Raw genomic sequence first — 25518 nt, 5'->3', positions numbered from 1 at the left:
TGCACGCACGGGGGGGGGGAGTTCTTAGGCAGTGTGTCCTCATTTCATCCCTGCAGGCGGAGGTAGCAGGAGCGGGCTGTAGAATCTGGCCTCGACCATGCAGAGCAGGAGCAACTCTGTTGTGCGGCTAGACGGCTACGCCTGGCTGGTGCAACAGACCATCCTGTGCCACCAGGTGGGCTAGTGTGCCACCAATTAGATGTCTGCCTGCTTGCCCACGCAGGGGGGTCATCTGGGCAGCTGCCTGCTTGGGGCTTGGTTGGTACCCCATCTCCCTTCTGGTTCTTTCCCCTCTAAGTCCTGCAAAAGACGCATAGGGCGGGAAAGTGCCGGATCGGGGCATTACTGGACTGGGTTCCTTCGCCCGCAAGCCCCGAGGGGCTTGTTGCTCACTCTGTCTTGTGTTTGCTGCCCTGCCTGAATTTCTTGGGCCCAGCTGGGGACAGCAGAGCTGAAAAGTGAGTCACTCTACGTGGAAGACACTCAGCGCCATCTCCAGTCATGCCTCTTGGCTAAATGTTTTACCAAATATAGCAAGCTGATTTTTAAGCTGATAATTTTGAATGGCCCGTGAATGATGTTGTAAATATCCAAATGGCCCTTAGCAGAAAAAAAGGTTCCCCACTCCTGAGCTAGAGGGTCAATGGATGGTGTTCCCATTGTGATATTTTTGTTTGTTTGTTTTTAAAACTTATATTCCATTATCCCAGCTGAGGCTCAGAGCTGCTAACATCCTTAAAACATCATACAATATACAATAATATACATTTCAATTTCAATTTAAAACCAATTTGAGAATTCCTACACTGAAAACATTCCAAAAGTTTACTTGCCCTCCATTCTCAGTCCCAAGTTAAACTCTTTTACAACTGGATTAATAATTCACATGTCCGCTATGCTAATAATCAATGTCTAAGCCACATGTCAGTCATTCTACTACATCACTCAGCAATTAGTTAATATGGGGAAATTAGCTAGACATCAACATTTATCTGATATTAAATACAAACGCCAGTCTATCAATTGGCAGTAAACTGCTGCCACCTGCTGAATGAAGCTTGAAATTATTCTTGATAGAAAATTGTCTGCTTGCAGTTTCATAGTACGTAATTAAAATTAAATCTAGGTATCAAAGCCTTTTCCTTGAGGATTAAAAATTCTGTTTTAATTATGCATTGTTCAATGCCAAGCTCTAATAAAGAAGCTGCCTTGCTTGACAGCAGCCCTGGGTCCTTAGGCTGCTTAGTGGTGACCCAATGAGCTTCCCAGACTCAGAGCTGCTCTGGGGAGACGCGGGCAGTCCAGTCCCAAGGGGGGCTGTGGTGGCGGCAGCTATTTGCCACCATAATAGCTGTGCCTAACAAAGGAAGGGCATCCACTCACAGGCAGCACACCCATCTGTCCCCCTGGCAAAGGTCTGAATGGCAGCAAAAGTGCTTCCCCCACACACCCATCCCTGTTCCAAGACACATAACCCCATTCCCCTGAAAAACATGAGGGGGAGACAGATGCCAAGCTCAGACCCACAGCCCCAAACCCAAGCCTAGAACTCAAAGCGCTTGGTCAAAAAAAAAAATCAGATGCAAATGAGGGGTGATCTCCAGCCTGTAGATATCAGCTCGCCTGGAGAAAATGGCCATTTTGGAAGGTGGACTCTATGGCATTATACTCAGTCAAAGTCCATCCCCTCCCCAAATCCCACCCTCCTAGAGTTGCCAACCTCCTGGTACTAGCTGGAGATCTCCTGCTATTACAACTGATCTCCAGCAGATAGAGATCACTTGGAAAAAATGGCTGCTTTGGCAATTGGACTCTATGGCATTGAACTCCCTCCCCTCCCCAAACACCACCCTCCTCAGGCTCTGCCCCAGAAAACCTCCTGCCAGTGGCAAAGAGGGACCTGGCAACCCTATGCCCTCCCCAGGCTCCACCCCCCAAATCTCCAGGTATTCCCAACCTCTTCCCAACCTAGAGCTGGCAAACCCTACATATGGGTTCAGGCAGGGAACACTGGAAAATAGGATTGCCAAGTCTGGCTTAGGAAATTCCTGGAGATTTGAGAGAGGGTGGAGTTTGGGGATGGGAGGAAACTCAGCAGGGATGTAATGCCACAGAGTCTGTTCTCTGAGGCTGCCACTTCCTCCAAGGTCATGGATCTTTGTAGTCTGGAGATAAATTGTAATTCCAAGAGAATTGCAGGCCCTGTCTCATGGATGACAACCCTATTGCAAAGACAAGTAGGGCTTAGTTGACAGGCACCCAGATAGCATGATTCAATCCTCTCATGGGGAGGGGCCAGAGGCTGGCAAAAGTTTAAGAGCTGACATTTTGCCCCTGCAAACTTCAAAAGGGGGAACAGGACAGCCCAGTTGATGGGCTGCATGGACACTCATCATTTTGGCTAAGACACCCCTCACAATCCTTCTTTGCCACATGAGTGGGAAGGGGAGGGGTCTGCCGAGGGGTGGCTGTGTTAGTCTGTTGAAGGGGTAAGCTGCTATGCGTGAAAATTTATAGTGAACTCCCTGCCATCAGCCTTTAAGGTGCCACTGGACCTGTGTTAGGTTTTGCAGTTAAATGGTATAGTGGCCGAGTGAATCCACAATGAAAGATAACAACATTGATACCAGCATGAGCTGGGTCACAGCTCACTCCCTCAGATCTGTGAAAGGGAGATCATTTGAGGAAACACTATGGAGAAATCACAGTAGGGGGCAGAGAATCATGTGCTGTGAGTGGGGTGGGTGGAAAGGGGCAGAAAGCAAATCTCATCCGCTCAACAACAAACAAGAACAGAGCTGCAAATCATTGCATATTTTATTGAAAAGCAGCAGGGAAATAGTAACAAGTTATCCAGTATCGCTCCTGTGTGTTTTGCACATTACTCCAGGAAGTCATGGTGAGATGGGGTGAGCCCCACATCGCAGCATGCCCATATGTGGGGTGGACTTGCCAGACAGCTGGCTGCCTGAATCAGGATAGTGCTGGAGCTGGGCTGGAACGTGCGGGATGGCAGCCCCGTAGCAGAGTGCCCAGGTCCACACTTGTCACTGCAGCCATCTCATATGGCACAAGGAGAGTCATCCTCCCAGCTCTCTTCCTTGTTGAATCACCACCTGCACAGACACCAAAGAAAGAAGCATACAATGGTGATAAAGAGCACAGTGGTTGAGACCACTACAGCCATGCTGGTGGGGTACCATCCGTGGTTCCTATCCCATGGGGGAGCCATTTGTCAGGATCCCCCCTTGAGGTGCATGCCATAGCCATCCAAACAAGGTATAGCTAACAGTGCTGGAGGAACACACTGTGTAAGAACCAAGGTCCAAAATGCCAAAGAGCACCACACTATATACACTACTATAAAGAACTAAGTATCTATCAAAGACAGAACATGCAAAACGTAGGTGATATATATTTTAAACATTAGAACATATACTTGTAATAAAATATGATGCATGTGCATATATTACAAAACCCTAACACAACAGATCACATAACAGAGAACAATATATATTGTGGGATGTGTGAACAAGTGACCGGAATCCAGTATTGTATCCTGTTTTGAAATGTCTTCATCAGAGGAGCACAAAATTGAAGTGAGATGCTGCAGCAAGTAATGACTTTCTAATGAATTAGCAGTGGTTTCAAATGTTTAGAGTTTATGTTTTGTGGGAGTGAGCCAGAACATTCAGCGGCTGTGCTGATTATAATCAGACACGGGAGACCCAGGAACAGAAATCTCATCTTTCAATTTTGTTCCCTAACATGGCACAGCAGCAGCATATCTCCAGGATATGCTGGCATATTTTCGGGATATGCTGACATATCTTCTAGATACAGTGGTATAGCAGCAGGTCAGCTCCCTGAGCAGTCTCCTCCCCCATTTTCTCCAGGGGACATGATCTCTGCAGTCTAGAAGGCCATTTATGCATGGCTGTTTCCTTGCAGTTACGCTGCCGGCTACTTCGGGGTTTTGCTTTGATTATGCTTGCATTTTGTGACCGTCAGAGGTCTCTCTCCCCGTGCATTTCCATGCATTTTCCCCTTGTTTACTGGATGCTGGCTAAGCACAAATCCAGAAAATATGGGAAAACGCACGGAAATGCACAGAGAGAGCGAGGCAACCTCTGACGGTCAGAAAATGCAAGCATAATCAAAGCAAAACCCTGAAGTAGTCAGCGGGGTAACTGTGAGGAAAAAGCCATGCGTAAATGGCCCATATCTGTTGTAATTCTGCCCACCTGGAGGTTGGCAACCCTACCATAACCACTGGCAAGGCGTTCCATAGTTTAAATACTCCTTGAGTAAAGCAGTATTTCCCTTTGTCTGTCCTGAACCTATCTCCCTACAACTTAATTGGGTGCCTTTGAGTTCTGCTATTATGGGAGAGGGACAAAAGACTTTATCCATTTTTTCTACCCCATGTATATTCTTGTAAACCTATAGCATATCCCTCCCCTTAACAGCCTTTCTTCTAAAGTGAAAAGTCTCAGACTCTCCAGCTTTTCCTCAGAGGGAAAGGTGCTCCAACCCCTGAATATAACCCCCGCTGAATATAATTACAAACCAGAACTGCACATAGTATTTCAAATGAGGCCACGTTACAATATTGGACCTTTTATTTTCAGTCCCCTTTCTAATAATTCCTAGCCTGGTGTTTGCCTTTTTCACCACTGCTGCACACCTGCATTTTCATCATGCTTTCCACTTCAACCCCAAGACCTCCAAAGTCGGGGACTCCACCCCCCACCCCCACCCCGAGGCAGCGCATTCCACCGTCGAACTGCCCTCACCCTCAGAAAGTTCTTCCTAATGTTTAGGTGGAATCGCTTTTTTCTTAGTTTAAATGCATTACTCCATGTCCTAGTCTCTGAAGCAACAGAGAACAAGCTAGTTTCCTCCTTAACATGGCATCCCTTCAAATATTTAAACATGGCTATCATGTCACCCCTTAACCTTCTCTTCTCCAGACTAAAAAGATGCCTGCATGGTTAATGAAGAAGAGTTGGTTTTTATACCCTGCTTCTCTCTACATTTAAGGAGTTTCAAAGCGGCTTACAATCACTTTCCCCTCCCCACAAGAGACACCTTGTAGGGTAGGTGGAGCTGAGAGATTCTGAGTGAACTGTGGCCATTAACGCATGGCTGTGTTGTCTTGCAGTTCTCCCGTGAATGTAGTGAATCTCCGTTGTCTAAATGCATGATCCCCCCCTCCTGTGCCGCCAACCCACTTCTGTTGCGAAACTTCCCCTTGTTTTCCAATCCCAGCTTTATCCCAATTAAAAATGAAGAAGCGCAGCTATTGCGAGTGACTGCCATTGTGTTTCAGCACTCGGGTCGACTCCTCTTCCGACACTCCCCCATTCCACTTTCCCCTCCCACTCCTCCTCCCACTTCCCTCTCAGTGGAACTCCAGAAAATGTCCACCATTTCCCGTAATGGTCGTACATATCTGGAGTGATCAGTATACCAGAATACCAACAAATTGGTAAAACAGGGACAGGGGTCCTTCATGTTTCCCTCCTTTTCCCAACTGTCTTGCGAGACAAGTCTTTGGTTTCAACTCCGACCTTCCTCAGGCAGCAGTTCTCTCAGTCGATTGGAAACTTTGAGGGGGGGGTCTTTTTCGCTTAAGTTCTTTCTTGTTCTTTGCTAGCAGCCACTGATGTTTGGCTCCCAGAGGAAGAGGAGAGGGAGAAAGAAACAGCAGTTACAAGAATCACTTGCAGCTGGGAGCTGGGGCATTGCTTTCCTATAGACACACACACCTAACCCTTTGTTGCAGCAGAGGCTGGGGCGTAGAGAAGGAGCGCACACTGAGCAAATGAGATAATGCTTCCCCCCCACCAAGAACAAAGAGGTAGCCATTCTCCAAGCTTCCCCCTTGCCATGGAGCTCATTCACCGGCCAGGGTCATCAGGACCCATCTGCTCACCCACCTTGCAGCACCCTAAAAGTCATGGCGCCAGGCTGTTTTTATTTTGCAAAGGGGTGGGGGGAGTCTACAACCATGCTTGCTATACAATAAGAGAGTTTAATGTTGATATGATAGTATACTGGTATACTGGCATACAGGCAAAAAAAATATTTTAAAAAAACCCTCGTTGTTAGGTCAGCCCTTAACTGGAATCAGCCAATCACAGAGCACTGACGAAATAATGATCACTCCCCTGCTATCCTGCGGCACTTCACTTGGGAACATCCCTCCCTGAACAGTTGTGGGACTGATGCAGGATGGAGTTCACCATGCGTTCAGTTTTTGGCTTCCGGAAAAAAAGCGTGAGACATGACAGGGAGAATCGCAAGACAAATCAGCCCTGTGTTAATGACCTGTGACTGGCCCAAGGTCACCCAGCAGGCTTAATGTGTAGAATTGGGAGAAAAACCCAGTTCTCCAGATTAGAGTCTGCCATTCTTAACCACTACACCATGCTGGCTTGACTCAAGTCAGGAAAGCCATAAAAGGCAAGCAGGCTTAAAAAAAATTCCTCAATCAAAGTGAACAGAAAGGACCACAAGTTCTAGCAAAACAAATGCAAATTGACAATAAGGTGAACAAGAAGAGAATTTGGGGTGTGGGTGGCCAAAAACATTAAAAAAAACAATAAGCACTTCTTCAAATTTATCAGGAGCAAGAAACCAGATAGGGAGTAGGTTTGGTCTTTGAGAAAGGTGGGGAGATGGCAGAGAAACTTAAGGGATGCTTTACATCTGTGTTCACTGTGGAAAATCTGAGCTGCATACCGACACTGGAGCCACTGTTTTTGGGAAGGGTGTCTGAAGAACAGAGTCAAATTAAGATGAAGAGAGATGAAGTTTGTTTGAAGATTGTTGTTAGCTGCTCTGTGTCCCGCTTTGCAGTAGGAGGGCAGGATATAAATTGAAATTACTAGGTAAATTGAGAGCCAGCGTGGTGTAGTGGTTAAGAGCGGTGGTTTGGAGCGGCGGAGTCTGTTTGTTTCCCCACTCCTACGCATGAAGCCAGCTGGGTGACCTTGGGCCAGTCACACTCTCTCAGCCTCACTCACCTCACAGGGTGTCTGTTGTGGGGAGGGGAAGAGAAGGTGATTGTAAGCCGAGTTGAGTCTCCCTTAAGTGGTAGAGAAAGTCGGCATATAAATACCAACTCCTCCTCCTCCTCTTCCTCTTCTACTACTACAACAACAACATAAAGTTCTAGGACTACTAGGCAAACTGACAATGAATAGAAGTATTATGTCTAGATCAAGGAAAGTAATACTACCACTGTATTCCGCATTGGTCAGACCTCATTTGGAATACTGTGTCCAGTTTTGGGCTCCACAATTTAAGAAGGATGTTGACAAGTTGGAGTGTGTCCAGAGGAGGGCGACCAGAATGGTCAAAGGTCTGGAATCTATGCCCTATGAGGAGAGACTTAGGGAGCTTCTCCTTTTCCGTCCTCTCTTATTAACAGTGCTCCAGCCATAGCTCCAGACAGCTAATGGGTAAAGGAGTGGGATGAGAATCTCTTCTCCAATGCTTTTTCTAGCACAGTTCTCTCAGAATCTCTCAGCTCCACCTACCCTACAAGGTGTCTCTTGTGGAGAGGGGAAAGTGATTGTAAGCCGCTTTGAAACTCCTTAAATGTAGAGAGAAGCAGGGTATAAAAACCAACTCTTCTTCATTAACCATGCAGGCACCTTTTTAGACTTGGTGTTACCTTTTCTGATTTGAGGAATGCATTCAACCTTGTCCTCAGTTAGTGTAGTCTTTCATCCTGGAGGGATTTGTCTGTCTTAATTCTTCCTTTTAATGTGCTTCTGACTAGTCCCTATTTTAGCAAAAATTACCTCTTTTGAAATCAGATTATATTGGCTTAGAGAAGTAGCTAAGATCCAGAAAATCAAATCTCACCTCTACCATGAATGGATTTGGCACCCTATAATCTCTAAGAGTCTCCCATGTGAAATATGGAGTGAATAACATCATAAAGGACTGCTGAAATAATACATATAATGCAATTTGAGCACTCCTGCAAGTTCTCTAAATGCTTATTATTAATAATATTGTTAATTGCAGTGTTAACTGAAATAAACCCAGGTGGTTACCAGTACTTCATAGATTATTAATTCTGTTTCACATATTTTTATCCTGTCCCTTGTCCAGGGAGATCGGGGAAGTCTTTATCAATATCCCCTCCTCCATTATATCCTCACAAACAGCCCTGTGAGGTAAGTTAGAATAAAAGAGAATGACTGGCCCAAGGTCACCCAGTGAGCTTCCATGGCAGAGTGGGGATTTGAACCTGGGTCTCCCAGATCCTCATCTGACACTCTAACTACTGCACCACACTTCACCTAGCCAAGGTTAAAAAGCAAAGTTTCTTCCTCCCTGAGCTCAGTCAAGAGTTCTGTTTCACCATGTGTACATCAGCCAACAGCCCTGAGGACCCCCTGTGCTAGTAAAGCTTTCTTTCTTTTCTAACATAATTTTCTAGTCATTTGAAATCTCACAATGATATTCTCTTTGTACACATTTAAAATTTAACAAGCAAGGAAGTTATTTCATATGCAACTTAATCATGGATGGGAAGAGGAAAGAGAGCAGTCTGATCGATGATTACACAAGTCATCAAGCCTGCTGATGGATCCCTAGAGAACACTCATTTTGCTAATCAGACTCTTGCAAGGCTGCTTTAGGTTCAAAGGGAAAGCAGATAATAGGTATGAATTATTCCAGTATGCATTCCATTTTTTTCCAAAAAAGATAGTTTCAAAAGTAATACAGGGGATATGCATTTCAAATTTTGCCCTAGGAGTTATTTTAAATATATAACCCAATACGGTAAGCACTAAGTAGTGAGAAGGAGCTTGAAGAAAGAAAGGGCTGGACAGATTGTGGGGTGGGGGCACATTAAGTCTATGTAAAGGGACCAGAATGACAGAAAGTGCAAAGATGGTCCTGGAAGTGGGAGACGAAGCGGTCTTTAAGGAGCTTGCACAGAAGAGTCTTCAATAAAGGATATTATAGGGTATAAGGGAAAAGCAGCCTTACAGGCAGAATCATGGAATCACAGAATTGGAAGGAACCTCCAGGATCATCTAGTCCACTGGTTCCCAACCATGGGTCCGTGGACACCCAGGGGTCCGCGAGAACTAAATTAAGGTCCACGAAACAAAGTTATAAACCCATAATAAATTAATATTTTCAATTAAAAGTTCTCTATTATAAAATATATATATTCAAATATTATTCTAAGTTTAACGTTTAACTAACAGTTATGATTAAAGTTTATTTTCAAATTCTCGGAATTTTTATTTGGAACCTTGGGGTCCCTGCTCCGAACAAAAAAAGTCCTAGTGGTCCCTGGTCAAAAAAAGGTTGGGAACCACTGATCTAGTCTAACCCCCTGCACAATGCAGGAAATCCACAACTACCTAGCCCCCCACACACAAACACACACACACACACCAGGGGGCGGGGCTTATTTTTATGAGTGTTGAGGAGTTGGATAGGGGAAACATGGGGGAAGCCCTCCCCCCCCGCCGCCCAGCGCGCCACGGCTCAGCTCATTGGCCGAGCCCGTCTGATTGACACACTGCGGCCGTTGATGCCCGGGCGGTTTGCCGTTGGGTTTGCTCCTCTCTCGAGGCCCGTTTCCCCCATCCGAATCCTCAACACTCATAAAAATAAGCCCCTCCCCGCCGCGCCCAGCGCGCCACGGCTCAGCTCATTGGCCGAGCCCGTCTGATTGACACACTGCGGCCGTTGATGCCCGGGCGGTTTGCCGTTGGGTTTGCTCCTCTCTCGAGGCCCGTTTCCCCCATCCGAATCCTCAACACTCATAAAAATAAGCCCCCCCCCGCAGGGCGGGGGGGGGCTTATTTTTATGAGTGTTGAGGATTCGGATGGGGGAAACGGGCCTCGAGCGAGGGGCAAACCTCCCGGGCATCAACTGAAATTACCAGAGAGGCGCCCGCCACACAGGAAACGCCCACCACCCAAAGCCGAGCGTTCCGGAAGGGCATTCCGGCCAGTGGGCGGGGCCTCCCCGTGACCTCGCCCCCTTCCGGCCGTGGGCGGAGGCGGAAGCGCGCGGGCGCGGCCGGGAGCTGGGAGCTGTCCGGCGCCGGGCGGGTGCTGACCGGAGGCCGCTCGTTCCTTCCGGCCGGCCGGCCGGCGCGGTTGGAGCCATGGCGCGCCCGCCGCCGCCGCGCCCCCGACCCTTGTAGCCGGCCTTCCTCCCGCCGCCCTCCTCTCGCTCTGGGCCCGGCCGGCGCCATGGCTGAGCAGGCCGCCGGGCTCCCCCCGCGGCTCCTCCTGCTGCTGCTGCTGCTGCCGCCGCCGGCCGCGGCCTCGGGCGTGGAGTCGCTGCTGGAGGAGTTCCGCCGCCAGCTGCAGCAGGAGCCCCTGGGCGGCGGCGAGCGGGGGGCGGCGGCGGCGGCGGCGGCAGGGGGGGGGCCGCTGCGTGGGGGCGGGCGGCTCCTTCGCGCCCAGGCCCGACGCCATCATCCGCACCAAGGACTCCCTGGCGGCCGGCGCCACCTTCCTGGGCTCGCCGGGCTCGGTGGCGGGCCTGCGGCAGTGCCTGGACGCCTGCTGCGCCCAGCCGCGCTGCACCCTGGCCGTCCTGCAGCAGCCGCAGACGCCGCCGCCGCCGCCGCCCGCGCGCCGCTGCTACCTCTTCGACTGCGCCTACCGCGGCCGCTCCGTCTGCCTCTTCGCCCCGCAGCGCGGCTACCACAGCTACGCGCGCCGGCCCGCCGCCGGCCCGCCGGGCCCCGGTAAGGCAGCGCGGCCCTCGCGGCGGGGAAGGAAAGCGCGGGCGGCCCCGGGGGCAAAGGGGGAAGGCAAACCTTTCATTGGTAGAAGAAATACACTTTAAAAAAAAAATACATTTAAAGTTTTGCCAAATAAATATATTATTAGTATTTTCATTTCATTTCATTTCATTAACCTTTATTGGCATACCAAAGACAGAGATAGAATATATTCTTAGTAATTACAGTGTACATATTACTCACAGTATACAGCAGGTCATAAACGTTATGTCCTGGCCTGGATGGGCCCAGGCTAGCCCGATCTGGTCAGATCTCAGAAGCTAAGCAGGGTCAGCCCTGGTTAGTAGTTGAATGAATGAAACCTTTAATGGCATAAGTAATATTACGATTGTTACAGAGAGTGCATAAAATATGCAGTCATTAAGATATTTATTAGTATTGGGATGGGAGAACACCAAGGAAGTCCAGGGCTGCTGTGCAGAGGAAGGCACTGGCCAACCACCTCTGTGGCTCTCTTGCCGTGAAAACCCCAAAAAGGGGTCGCCATACGTCGGCTGCGACTAGACGGCACTTTACACACACACAATAAACGTTATAATTGAATTTGTACATTATTTTTAAATAAATTTAAATAAATCTGTTATATTTTCAAACTACTAAAACGTCATTAACATTTTAACATACTGTCTAATGTTTAAGAGGGGCCCGCTGCATCGGGGGCCCACAGGCAGGGACCACTTGCAAGCTGACACCCCATCCCATCCGCCGCTGCTGCTTTGGTTAATTGCTTTAACGGTCGCTCGAGGGAGGGGAGGGCGCTTTGCAGGTGCACAGAAGATCTTCCTCTGTCTTGCTCTACATTCGTGACGTTGAAACAGGTCCGTCTAAACTGGGCATAGTAGCGTGTGATGGGAGGACTGTTTTAGGCACTGTTGTGTTACATACCCCCAGCCTCGTTCACATGGTAGGTCCCACTTGTGGCCGTTCACAAAGATGCTTTTGCTGCCCGTGCACTTTTGAAGGAAGATGGGAAAGTGCAAGCAATGTGCATCCGCTCTGACCTGGATGGCCCAGGCTAGCCCGATTTCATCAGATCTCAGAAATTAAGCTGGGTTGGCCCTGGTTTGTACTTAGGTGGTAGACCACCGAGAAAGTCCAGGGGTTACTGCACGGCAGAAGGCAATAGCAAACCACCTCTGAAGGTTTCTTGCCTTGAAAACCGTACAGGGTCACTTGATGGCACTTTCCACTACCAATGTGTATCCAAGCTTGAAACCATAGACTCTGAACAGTAGACCACTAGGGACTGCAAGTCTGGGGGCAGTATAAACTGAAGTGCAGGAGTCATGCTATGAACAAGGTCCTTTCTTTTGCAAGGTAGCAACTTTGTTTACAGCACAACTACCAGTCTATGAGTTGAAAAGCTGCAGTCTGGGTGCTCTTGTTAAGAATGATTATTCTCATTGCAGGCTGGAAATGGACCTGTAGTCACCAGAATCGTATGTTATTAACATAGAGGGAAGCTTCCTTATACTGAATCATGCCACTGGTTTATTTATTCAGATTTGATTTATTCTGTCAGCAGTTCTGCAGAACTGTGTCATTGTTGTTGTTTTAATTCTGCTATTTGAGACTATTTAATTGGAAATTTCAAGGGTTGAGCTTAGGATTTTAGAATGAAGGAGCAAGCTATAATTTTGCATGACTTTGCTCTGTCAACTTGGGAAAAGGTTTTCAGGAGCATACCAAAAATATCATACATTCTTTTGAGAAACTGGTCAGATGACCATTTTACCACAATTACATTTTCAAGCCCAGACCTGAAAATCTGCTAACTCTGTGCAATCACAAGACCAGTGTGTATGATATGCAAAACATGTCATGCAAAAGCTCAGCCATTTCAGAAAATCCATTTTGATCATGTGGGAGCCAGGGATAAGTGAACTTAGATACATGGACCACACCATGTGTTGGTCTCTCAAATTGAGCTGCACATGATGACGTACTCCTGTGTGTGTGTGTGTGTGTGTGTGTTAAGTGCCGTCAAGTCGCTTCCGACTCATGGCGACCCTATGAATGGAAGTCCTCCAAAATGTCCTATCTTTGACAGCCCTGCTCAGATCCTGCAAATTGAAGGCTGTGGCTTCCTTTATTGAGTCAATCCATCTCTTGTTGGGTCTTCCTCTTTTCCTGCTGCCCTCAACTTTTCCTAGCATGACTGTCTTTTCCAGTGACTCTTGTCGTCTCATGACGTGACCAAAATATGACAGCCTCAGTTTAGTCATTTTAGCTTCTAGGGTCAGTTCAGGCTTGATTTGATCTATAACCCACTGATTTGTTTTTTTGGCAGTCCACTCTCCTCCAACACCACATTTCAAAGGAATCTATTTTCTTCCTATCAGCTTTCTTCACTGTCCAGCTTTCACACCCATACATAGTAATAGGGAATACGATGGCATGAATTACGGTAATCTAGTCTTGGTGGCCAGTGACACATCCTTACACTTCAAAATCTTTTCTAGCTCCTTCATGGCTGCCCTTCCGAGTCTCAATCTCCTTCTGATTTCTTGGCTGCAGTCTCCCTTTTGGTTGATGGTGGAGCCAAGGAATAGAAAGTCTTGAACAATTTCAATTTCCTCATTGTCAACCTTAAAGTCGTGTAATTCTCCTGTAGTCATTACTTTTGTTTTCTTGATGTTCAGCTGTAGTCCTGCTTTGGCACTTTCTCTTTTAACTTTAGCAGTAGTTGTTTCAAATCTTCACTATTTTCTGCCAATAATGTAGTGTCATCAGCATATCTCAAATTATTAATGTTCCTCCCTCCAATTTTCACCCCACCTTCATCTAAATCTAATCCTGCTTTCCTGATTATATGTTCTGCATATAGATTGAAGAGATAGGGAGATAAAATACATCCTTGTCTGACACCTTTGCCAATTGGAAACCATTCCGTTTCTCCATATTCTGTTTTAACTGTGGCCTCTTGTCCAGAGTACAGGTTGCGCATTAAAACGATCAGATGTAGTGGCACACCCATTTCCTTTAAAACCAGCCATAGCTTTTCATGATCCACACAGTAAAAAGCTTTGCTGTAATCTATGAAACACAAGCTGATTTTCTTCTGAAATTCTCTCGTATGCTCCAGTAACCAGCGTATATTTGCAATATGATCTCTAGTGCCTCTTCCTTTTCTGAAACCAGCTTGAACATCAGGCATTTCTCGATCCATATATGGTAACAGCCTTTGCTGTAAGATTTTGAGCATCACTTTACTTGCATGAGAAATTAATGCTATGGTCCGATGGTTGCTGCAATCTTTGATATCTCCTTTCTTGGGAATTGGAATGTAAATGGATCGTTTCCAGTCTATGGGCCATTGTTTTGTTTTCCATATCTGTTGACATATTCTTGTCAAGATTTTGATGGACTCTGTTTCTGTGGCTCGGAATAGCTCTATTGATATCCCATCTGCTCCTGGTGATTTGTTTCTCCCGATTGCTCTCAATGCAGCTTTCACTTCACTTTCTAAAACTGTAGGTTCTTCTTCAAAAGATTCTTCTTGGAAAGAATCTTTTATCTACTCCTACCATGGCTATATCGTGCTGCCACTGAGCATGTAATTCTTCAGCCTGGCTCAGAGAGTGTCCATGCCAACATTTCTAGTTCTGGGAGATGGATAGTGCTAGTGTGAGAACTCTGTGTTAGTCACCAGAATTATTTGCTGCTGCGTGTTTATGGTTGTGGGGGGGGGGGAATAAATCATCGCATGGAAACTATTTCCAGTGGAATCTGTATAGCATAGGTAAACTGACTGTGAACTTAAAACTGTTTAAGTGAAAACTATTTCAGTGTGGGAGGAGCACATGGGGCAGCTGGGAAGAGGGCATTGGCTTACAGTAGAGCTTTAACCAAGCAGTGCACACACACACCCCAAACACTGCTTGCTCCAACCCAAGTGCCAGTTGGGAGAGTGTGGCTGGGCATGAGCCATTTGGGGTTTGCCACAGCCATTGAGTTTGCCATGGGTGGAGACAGCACCTGCTTGGTCTCCAGCGGATGGTGGGCATATAGGGTGGAGAGTGGCAGGGCCCAGCTCTTGGGGGCGGCCTTAAAGGCCTTTAGGAGCATGGGGCTAGAGAAGGGCACAGACATGAGGAGCAGAAGTGTTGTAATTTTCTAGGCCCAAACAAGATGCTGTGCAGCAAGGAAGGTAGAAAGAAATGACATGTTGCAAATCTCTCATGCCATTTTTAAAGAAAGTGGTCTAACGGGTCATGAACAGACACCCTCCCTCAGTTTGCTACATCCATTGGTACTCACAAGAGAATTTATCTGGAGAATAATATCTGTAATCATCTGCAATACAGATGTAATGTGAAAATAAGTCCCAGGTTGCTGCACCCCTTCCACTATTCTGGAAGCATATACTGGTTCATTTGGTTGCCATGCTGTTTCCATAGAGCAGCACACTACCAGAACAATGCTAAAGGTATTACATGTGTCTCTCTAAGACAGTGGTCCCCAACATGATGCTCGTAGGCTCCACAGCACCCACCAATACCTTTTCAGGTACCACCAAATGTTTTTAGAAAGTGGGTGGGGCCAGGTGGGGCTTTTGATCAGCAAGATTTCTGACTGGCCATTGTTCACTGGATCAGCTGTGCAGATTTTTTAAAATGTTGCTTTAGCTACAGCTGCCACGACAGCACAAAGATCTTCACTGTGTGACTGAAAGTAAGCTGTGGCTGCCATTATTTGGCTGGCTCCACTTCCTGTGACAGCCCATAACCCAATGTCACAATTTCAAAGGTCTCTGCAGGCTCAAAAACATTGGGAACCCCTGCTCTGAGACAGTTCTTCACCAGGGCTGAATACACCCATAAAAGGGTATCAAGGAACAAAAACTCTTACTGTGAATAAAGACATACTCTGTTTTCTTTCAATAATTAAATAATCTTGCTTTATTTAGAAGATGATGAGCCTCCTGTCAGCAGAGCAGGGAAAGACCTTGTGCTTCAGTTGCCTGTTGACTGGGTGATTCTGGATGGCCGAGAAAGTTTTGATGACCACGGAATCATACAGTACGAATGGACTTTGCTGCAAGGGGCCCCTTCGGTTGCTATGCAGGTAAATAAAGTTTTGCTCTTCAAGTTCAAGTCAAACTGTGTGGGGACTGGTATCATAGAAACAGAAATAGTATCATAGGGATAGAGATAGATATCACAGCGCAGACAGGTAAAAGGTAAACAAGAAGTCACAGTGGTCTGATACTCACCTCTTGAAACCTGTATGTTGAAACCTAAAAAGATTGTGTTACAGAATAATATGTAATATGTTACATATAACTCTGGGATTCACAGACATGTATACAAATTCATAATGTACAAAAGAACTAAATTATAATGTATTATAACTATTGTATCATGGTTAAGCAGCAGCATATATAATTAAAGTTACACGTTTCAAGAACTTATTTAATACTTCTCATACTTTTCTGTTTAACTTGTGTAGCAGGGATGGTTGAAGTGGATTCATATTGAATTTGTAAAACTGATCTTCCTGAGAAATATTTATTTTATTCATACAGATTTTGAAAGAAAGACCATGCCGATCAGAATAACTCATATTTCTTAAACAGAGGAGAGATTTGTGGACTAGTGGCTTAACTCAAGGGTTCCTTTGACATATATTTTGTTCAAAACCACTGCATCTTTTTAAGTTAAAAAAAATGATCAGAGGAATTTGTTTTGCTATGCACCTTATGAAAATTATCCAAAGTATCAATTTTATTTAGAGAAATAAATTTCCAAAGAGCTGGTAATTTGTTGAGTTTAGGGAGGGATTCACTGTTCAATGTATACTTAGGTAGTACATAAACAGTCTTAAGCCCAAATCTGATATGTAAGCATTGGGGGAGGGGGGCTCTTTGCCAAAGATCAGCATCTCCTCACTGCACTGCAAGCTGTTTTAAAAACTGACTGGAGTTTAAACAGCTGCTTATATTGCAGCATGGAATGCTGCTGCCCTGGGGAAACATAAGCTCTGCACAAAGCTCCCGGTCAAGCATTCTTGGCTAGGCTTTTGTCTGTGAATTGTTACACGCTGTTGCGTCCAGGCAGGTACCAGGCAGAGGTGCTTGGCCTCTGACTCCACTCCCAGCAATGGAGAGTACTGGGGGGAGCAGAGCCTGTCGCGGTTTACTCTTCCCGGTAGTGCGGGTGGACTGAGTGTGTAACCAAGGCAGCACTCTAAACAAGGAACAGGTCTACTCACCAGAATGAGCTCCTTTGCATCAAGGTCTAGGCTCGGTTCCAGGTTTTGCAGGGATATCAGCAGGGCAGGAGCTGGTAGCTGGCACCTAAGCGAGATAATACTGAGCGCAGAGATCTCAGCACGAGCAGCAGAGCTTGCAGTAATTACGAATGTTGTTCCCACACTGACTGACTGGCCAGCCTAAGATTTATGGCGGTTCCTCCTCACTCCCTTCCCGGGCCAGCTGTTCTGCATCACTCGCTGGTGTTGACTCCTGCAAACACCTACGACCAATTGCCTGCAATCTTGCGCTGCGATGCCTCTCCTGCAAACTGAGCCGAACCTTTGATCTTCGACGGCTAACTGGGCTGGGCGGGTCTGGAAGTGATAACCTTCTCTGTTCCTCTGCTCCTTCCCAATATGTACCACCTTCTTCTGCATCTGTCGTCTTTGCTGGTTCAGATCTATGGTCCGGTCACCCTGGTAAGACTTCCACCAGTGCATCACCCTGCTCTGCCACTCCTTCCTCCTCTTCTTCCGAGGAGAGTTCAGGCTGACTCACGACACCATCCCCCCCTCAGGCCCCTCCCCTGAGGGCCCTGGAGCCCCAGGCTTCCGTGGATGGGCTTGATGGAATTGCCAAATCAGATCAGGAGCATGAACGTTTTCCACCGGTTCCCAAGACCTGTCTTCTGGCCCGTAACCTTCCCATTCCACTAGGTACTGGAGGTGCCCTCGACGTCGACGAGAGTCCAGGATTCGGGCCACCTCGTACTCCTCCTGGCCGTCCACTAATATTGGTGGTGGGGGAGCAGCTGTCGTGTGAAGGGGGTGTGAGGGCGCCACCGGTGTGAGGAGGGAGCGATGAAAAACTGGGTGAATATGCATAGTTCTGGGAAGGTCTAGGCGGAATGCCACAGGATTGATCTGCTCCAAAATCCGGAAGGGCCCAATAAAACGGTCATCTAACTTCTTGGAGGGCCGTTGGCTGCGGAGATACTTGGTGGAGAGCCACACAGAATCCCCCACCTTCAGAGCGGGCCCGATCTGGCATTTCCTATCTGCGACCTCTTTATAAGCATGTTTGGCCCGTTCGAGTTGTTACCCGAGTATCTGGTGCAGTGCCTGCAGCTCCTGTACAAAGGTGTTTGCCGCAGGGACGGGTGAAGCTGGCACGGTCTGTGGGAAGTATCGGGGTGGCGCCCATAGGTTGCCAAGAATGGTGTCTGCCGAGTGGAGGTGTGTACCAAGTTATTATAGGCAAATTCTGCCAGCGGTAGGAGCTCAGCCCAGTCATCTTGTTGGTAGCCCACATAACAACGCAGATACTGCTCCAATGTGGCATTGGTACGCTCTGTTTGGCCGTCTGACTGGGGATGGTGAGCTGACGACAGGTGTACCTGGGTTCCTAGGAGCGTCTGCAGTGAACGCCAGAATCTGGAGGTAAATTGTATTCCACCGTCTGAAATCAGATGCCTGGGGATTCCGTGGAGGTGGAACACATGGTGCAGATACAGTCGAGCTGTTTCCTTTGCCGACGGGGCAAGGTACAAAGTGAGCCAGTTTCGTGAACAGGTCTACAATAACCATTATGCAGGTGTACCCCTGAGAACATGGCAGATCTGTGATAAAATCCATGGAGGCAGCCTCCCAAGGTCCCATGGGCATAGGGAGTGGCTGCAAGAGTCCCACCGGCTTCCCAGGTACACCTTTGGCCCGTCGACTGATTTGGCAGGATTGCACATAGCGGGCGACTTCTCGGGACAGGAGATGGAGTGTTTTATACTGGCCGAAATGCCCAGCTGCTCGGGCATCATGAGCCAGTTGGAGAACCTCCCCTCGTACTGTTCCCAGGGGCACATACAGTCGTCCCTCATAGAGCACTAGGTCCTGTTGCTGGGTATACCCTGGTGGGGGTTTCTGTTTTGGATCCTGTAAGACTTGGAAGATCCGTTGAGCATGGGGGTCTCCCTGTTGGGCCTTTCTGATTCGATCTTGTAAAGATTCAGTGGGGAGTGCTGCGGCTATAGTTCCCGGGGCCAAGATCATAGGCGCTGGCCTTTCCTCCTCTGGCCTCAGGGCAAATTCAGGTTTTCTGGAGAGCGCATCAGCTCGCTTATTCTGAGACCCCGGCAGGTAGCAGATGACAAATTGGAAGCGGGAGAAGAATAATGACCACCGGATCTGCCGTTGGTTTAAAGCTCGGACAGTCTGCAAATATTCCAGGTTGCAATGATCAGTGTGGACCGTAACCAGATGCCGTGCTCCTTCCAAGTGATGCCTCCAGGTTTCAAAGGCAACTTTAATGGCTAGCAGCTCCCGTTCCCAGATGGTGTAATTTCGTTCGGCCACAGTGAATTGCCGGTAATAGTAGGCACATGGTCGCACCGGTCCGTCTGGAGAGTGTTTCTTACCCAAAACTGCACCTAACGCGGTATCTGATGCATCCACTTCCACAATGAAGGGAAGGTCAGGATCAGGGTACACCAAAACCGGATTGGTGGTGAAACTCTTCTTCAAGACCTGAAATGCCTGTTGGGCTTCTGGCGTCCACTGGAAGGGTTCCTTAGGCCGTAGCAGGCAGGTCAGCGGGACCGTAAGGGCTGCAAACCGTGGAATGAATTGACGGTAATAATTAGCGATCCCTAGGAATCGCTGGACATCCTTACGGTTCCGTGGAGCTTGCCATGATAGCACTGCTTCAACCTTGGCTGGGTCCATGCTTATCCCCTGGGAGGAGACACGATGCCCCAAGAACTCAACCTCTGATTGATTGAACTCATATTTTTCCAGTTTGGCATAGAGCCTATGCTGGCGGAAACGGGACAGGACTGTCCGCATATGTTCTGTATGCTTGGCAGGGTTCCTGGAATAGATCAGGATGTCATCTAAGTATATGACCACATACCGGTCCAACAGGTCTCGAAATATATCATTGATAAACCGCTGGAAGACTGCCAGTGCATTACATAGACCAAAAGGCATCACGAGGTACTCGAACTGGCCATATCGAGTTCCGAAGGCCGTCTTCCACTCGTCATCCAAGCAAATTCAAATCAGGTTGTAAGCCCCTCGCAAATCTAGCTTTGTGAATCGAGATGCTCCCCGGAGTCGTTCTAGCAGTTCAGGGATTAATGGCAGTGGGTAACGATCCCGGATCGTAATCTTGTTCAAAGCCCGATAGTCATGACTGTAAGCTCCTGACCCTTCGAACCAGAAATCACCACAGAGTCATATAGAATCCAAGCAGATGGCTTTTACTGGTCAAAAAGGCAATACAGTGCATACAGGGAACTATGGCAGCTATGAGAGTCCTACTAGCCGAACGATAATATAAGGCAGTAAATGGCGGGAGATTATACAACATCAGCATACACAGACAGAGGCAACTTTCCCAGGAGCAGTATTCCCAGGCCTTGGTATGTGTGGTCGGCCTTGAGGCTAGACAGTACAGTACCGACACAGAAACAATACTGAAACCGAGATAGCAGCCTGACATCCTGCTCCCCTTAAGGCCCCCTCCCAGTCGGCTAGGGGGATGGTCTGTCCGGGTAGGCAGTGTGAAAGGCATCAATTAGTTTGGGGGCGGAGACATCTCGTGCACGAACCCACTCGTCGTAGGCAGGGGGAAAGTGCTTCCAACGGACCAAGTACTGCAGGTTGCCATGGTGAACACGGGAGTCAAGGATTTTGGAGACTTCGAAGTGCTCTTCCCCCCCCACCATAATGGGCTGTTCGGGGGGCAGATCGGGATGCCATTGTGGAGAGGCCGTATGGGGTTTCAGGAGGCTAATGTGGAAAACGGGATGCACACGCCTCAGAGTTTTCGGGAGAGCTAATTCCACCGTGACAGGATTTATGACCCGTGTGATTGGGAAAGGGCCAATGAATTTAGCATTAAGTTTAAGGCACGGACGGGTGGAACGTAGGTTTTTGGTGGAAAGATAGACTAATTTACCCACTCGCAGTTCGCCCCCGGGGGAACGATGCTTATCAGCTTGTGCTTTGTATTTGCGCTTGGCTCGGTCGAGGTTGCTAACGAGCCAAGGCCAAGTGGTACGGAGGGTATGTGCCCAGGAAGCAACGTCAGGATCTCCCTCCCCCTCCACATTATTTTTGGGCGTAACAGGACCGAAATCCTGTCCATACACTGCATAGAATGGGCTAAAACCTGTAGATTGATGTACAGCATTATTGTAGGCATATTCTGCAAAAGGTAACAGTTCTACCCAGTTATCTTGGTGGTAGTTTACATAACAGCGTAAATAACATTCAAGGACAGCATTTACACGTTCAGTTTGACCATCGGTTTGAGGATGGTATGCAGTAGACAATCCCTGTTCAACCCCCACCAACTTGAGGAATGCTTTCCAAAACTTGGAAACAAAGCCACTGCCGCGGTCACAGATTACTTTGCGCGGAAACGAATGTAATTTGAAGATATGTGTAACGAAGAGGCGGGCCATTTTTTGAGCAGAGGGGATCCCTGCGCATGGAACTAAATGGATTTGCTTGGAAAACAAATCAGTAACAACCCATAACACAGTTTTTCCTCCGCTGAGAGGGAGATCAGTCATAAAATCCATAGCAATCACTTCCCATGGTTTGGTGGGTGTTTCTAGAGGTTGCAGTAGCCCCGGGGGTTTGCCTTGTGATCGCTTCACTGTGGCGCAAACAGGGCAGCTGCGAATAAAAGAGTCAACGTCGGAACGCATTCCCCCCCACCAAAATTGTCTGCGCAATAAGTGGAGAGTTTTTAGGAATCCAAAGTGTCCAGCTGTTTTTACTCCATGAGCTAAGTGTAAGACTTCTTTTCGAAGTGCCTTGGGTACATACAATTTAGAGTCTTTCTACCATGAGCCTCCTTGTTCTATTATCCCAGGGGGTAGGGTGTGAGTGGAGCGTTCAGAGAGGCAGTGGTTCCGAAGGGTATTTAAAAAGGATTCGGAGATGGGAACCTTGGCGGGAACCCCCCCCCCTGGCTATAGTAGTCTGAGGACCCGCTATGGGGGTAGTGCTTACGTGCGGTGGTGCGCAGATTGTAGGCGGTAGGGCAGCCGGTGGGGTTGGAGGAGTGGAACCGTCGGTTCGTTGTTGTTGCGAGGGCGGTTGGGTAGCCGCTCGGGTTGGAGATGCTGGAGAACTGGATTTGGGGTGCTGTTGCTGAGATCGGGTTTGTACGGCCAGCACAGGAAGGGTTCCCCTTTGCGTAGGGGTGAACAGAGAGTCAGTTGGTCTCTCGAGTTTTACCGGGTATTGTGGCAACCGGGAGAGGGCATCTGCGAGAACGTTTTGTTTCCCAGGAACATGTTTTAGGACGAAACGAAACTGAGCGAAGAATTCAGCCCAACGTTGTTGTTTTGCTGATAGTTTGTGGGACCCCGTGAGGGCAGCTAGATTCTTGTGATCGGTCCAAACCTCGAAGGGGATATTGGACCCCTCTAAGAATTGTCTCCATAGAGTCAGGGCATGGTGAACGGCCGCTGCCTCTTTTTCCCAAATGGGCCAGTTCAATTGTGCGTGCGCAAATTTTCTCGAAAAGTAAGCGCACGGGTGAAGGAGGCCATCCGGACCTTTTTGGAGGAGGGCCCCTCCCATAGCTACATCGGAGGCATCGACTTGCACAATAAACATTTGGTTTGGGTCCGGGTGCTGTAGTACGGGTTCGGATGTGAAGAGGCGTTTGAGAGCCACAAACGCGGCTTGGCATTGATCAGTCCACAGGATTTTTGCGGAGGGTAAGGTAGCTGTGTTTGCTTTCCCTTTGGTTTTTAGTAGATCAGTAATGGGTAGGGCCACTTGGGCGAAGTTAGGAATGAATCCTCGATAAAAGTTTGCAAATCCCAAAAACTGTTGCACTTGCTTGCGGTTGGTGGGAGGAGTCCAATCGAGAACGGCTTGGACTTTGACAGGGTCCATGCGAAGACCTTGGTGGGAGATTATGTATCCTAAAAATGTGAGCTGGCTTTGATGAAACTCGCATTTAGCCAGTTTTGCAAAGAGTTGGTGGTCGCGCAGGCGCTGCAGAACTTCTCGGACTAGAGTTACATGCTCTTCCATGGTTTTTGAATAAATGAGAATGTCGTCTAAGTAAACCACCACCCCGCGATACAGCAAGTCATGAAGGATTTCGTTGATGAGTTGCATAAAGACCCCCGGGGCCCCTTTTAATCCGAACGGCATCACGAGGAATTCATACATACCGAAACAGCTAGAGAAGGCAGTGAGGTGCTCATCTCCTTCGCGGATGCGGACTCGGTAGTAGGCTTCCACCAAGTCCAACTTGGAGAATACCCGGCCCTCCTGTAACTGTCCCAAAATATCAGATATTAATGGGATAGGATAGGCGTTGGTTTGGGTAACCGCATTGAGTTTTCTGAAGTCAATGCATAAACGAAGGTCGCCCTCTTTTTTCCGGACAAAAAACGCGGGGGCCGAGTTTGGGGCATTCGATGGGCGAATGAACCCTCTGGCGAGGTTTTTGTCAAGGAAGTCCCGGAGAACGGTGCGCTCGGAAGCGCTCATAGGGTAAATCTTACTTTTGGTTAAGGTGCAGTCCTTGACCACCTCAATTGTACAGTCGGAGGCCCGGTGGGGGGGTAAGGTATCACATTCTTTAAGGTCGAAGACATCCGCAAAGTCTCGATACACATTAGGTAGGACTGGAAGTGCTGGGACATCGGAGGCTAGTGCTGGTACGGGCGGATATAATAGTGCAAAGTTCTGCCGGTGCTGATTGCACATGGGGCTGGCGAAGGAGATAGTGTTTGTTTCCCAGTTAATAATGGGACTATGTCCTTTAATCCAGTTAATACCCAAGACCACTTCAAAACGGATAGGGGCTATAGTGAAGTCTATTTGCTCCCAGTGGGAGCCAATTCCCATTGCTACCCCTACGGTGCGGTGATCAACTGGACCCCCCTGGAAATGGCTCCCGTCCATTTGGGCAAATTGGACGGGGGCGGGTAGAGCCTCAGATTCGGCTCTGAGTGCAGCAAACGTGGCTTCGCTTATGAGAGTGCGACAGCAACCGGAGTCGATTAGTGCTTTGACGGGTAGTTGTGGGCCACCGTTAGTGTGTTGTAAAACTGCATCTACGTAGACGGTGGAGTCCATTTCTTTGATTTTGGTAGGAGCATTCGGTTTAACAGGAGGATCCTGAGAGGTCTGTGGAGACGCTCCATTCACCACAGACCGGAGCCGTTTTTTGATAAGTCGAGGGGAGATTCCAGGTTTAAGGCTAGAGAATTCCAAGGATTTTCCTCATCCGAAGAGAGAAAGTTGTCCCCCAATGGGGCACTTGTAATCCGAGACCCGGCGGGGTCGTTGGTAGTAGGCAGGGAGGCTGGGTCTCCGGCATGGAGTGCAGAGGGTGTGGGTCTTCCCGGAGCTGCGCTGCGGGTGGCCGCGGTGCCTCTGCGTGGTGGACGACCTCTGGCGCGGGTCGTCGTGCTGGGACGAAATAACTCATGGCGGTGCGGGCAAACAGCTGCAAAGTGGCCCATTTCTCCGCAAGTAAGACAGGCACCCCTCTGAAATCGGACTTCACGTTCCTGGGGCGGACGTGGAGGATTTCGTGGGACGGGCGGTGGTGCCTTGGATTGCGGTTTTTGGGTGCCTTTTTCCTTGTGCTTTTGACGGACTAGGGAAATAAAGCGTCGGCGGCTTTCCACTTCCTCGGCCAATAGAATCCAGTCTTCAAGGGTATCGGGATCGCCCCGCATATATGACCAGTTCAGAACGTCAGGGTGCAAGGCTTCCCTGAAATGATGAATTAGAGTGGTTTCGGGCCAGCCTACAATTTTGCTTGCCAGTCGTTGAAATTCATCGGCAAACTCTCGAACTGTAGCAGAGCCTTGTTTGAGTTGTAAGAGTTCCGTTTTGGCTCTTTCCCCCAGGAATGGGTCTTCAAACCTCCTTCTTAGAGCAGTCATGAAGTTGTTGAGGGAACGAATCGCTCGAGAGCGGGTGTCAAACTGGAGGACCATCCAGTCAGCTGCTTTACCTGTCAGAAGGGAGGCTACATAACGCACCCGGCTATCTTCCGTGGGGAAAAGTTGTCCTTGTTCTCGCATATAACTGTCCACTTGATGCAAGAAACAAGGCAAAGTCTCGAGAGATCCGTCGTACGTAGTCCTCAATTTGAGTTGCTTCCAAGGGCCGGGCGCAGGTTGGCCCGGTTGCACGGGTGGTCCGGGCGGAGGAACAACAGGAGCTCCAGGAGGCAAGGGTGGAGCAGGCACATTAGCGGGTGGTTGGGGTGGCTGTATGGGTACCCCCTGGCCCGGTATCGGAACGGGCTGTCTCTGGGCTATCAGGGTTTGTTGTAATTGCCTGTTCTCCTGAAGCATACGTTCCATTAGTTCCTGGAGTTGATCAACACGGTCGGAGAGCTCCCGATTCTGGGCTCGTAAGAGGTGAACCTCCTCACTTGGGCCACCAGTAAGATGAGGTTTACTGGTCCGGAAGCTTGTGGCCCATTGAGAGCTATCCCCATATAGATCCTCGTCTTCAGACTCTC

At 48.4% G+C, this 25518-nt stretch overlaps 1 protein-coding gene across 1 annotated transcript in view; it reads left to right on the top strand.

The window, feature by feature from the left end:
* Positions 1–10245: 10245 nt before the first annotated feature.
* Positions 10246–25518, top strand: part of LRP11 (LDL receptor related protein 11) — a 42312-nt gene continuing 27039 nt past the window's right edge. Inside the window, 3 exon segments of the mRNA XM_056853105.1 lie at positions 10246–10407; positions 10409–10748; positions 15715–15872. Of these exon segments, the coding sequence (XP_056709083.1) occupies positions 10246–10407; positions 10409–10748; positions 15715–15872 (660 nt within the window).

The sequence above is a fragment of the Euleptes europaea genome, chromosome 7, assembly GCF_029931775.1.
Source record: "Euleptes europaea isolate rEulEur1 chromosome 7, rEulEur1.hap1, whole genome shotgun sequence".
Taxonomy (NCBI): Eukaryota; Metazoa; Chordata; class Lepidosauria; order Squamata; family Sphaerodactylidae; genus Euleptes; species Euleptes europaea.
Note: the sequence above shows the minus strand (reverse complement) of the source record. Positions and strands in the feature narration are given on the sequence as shown.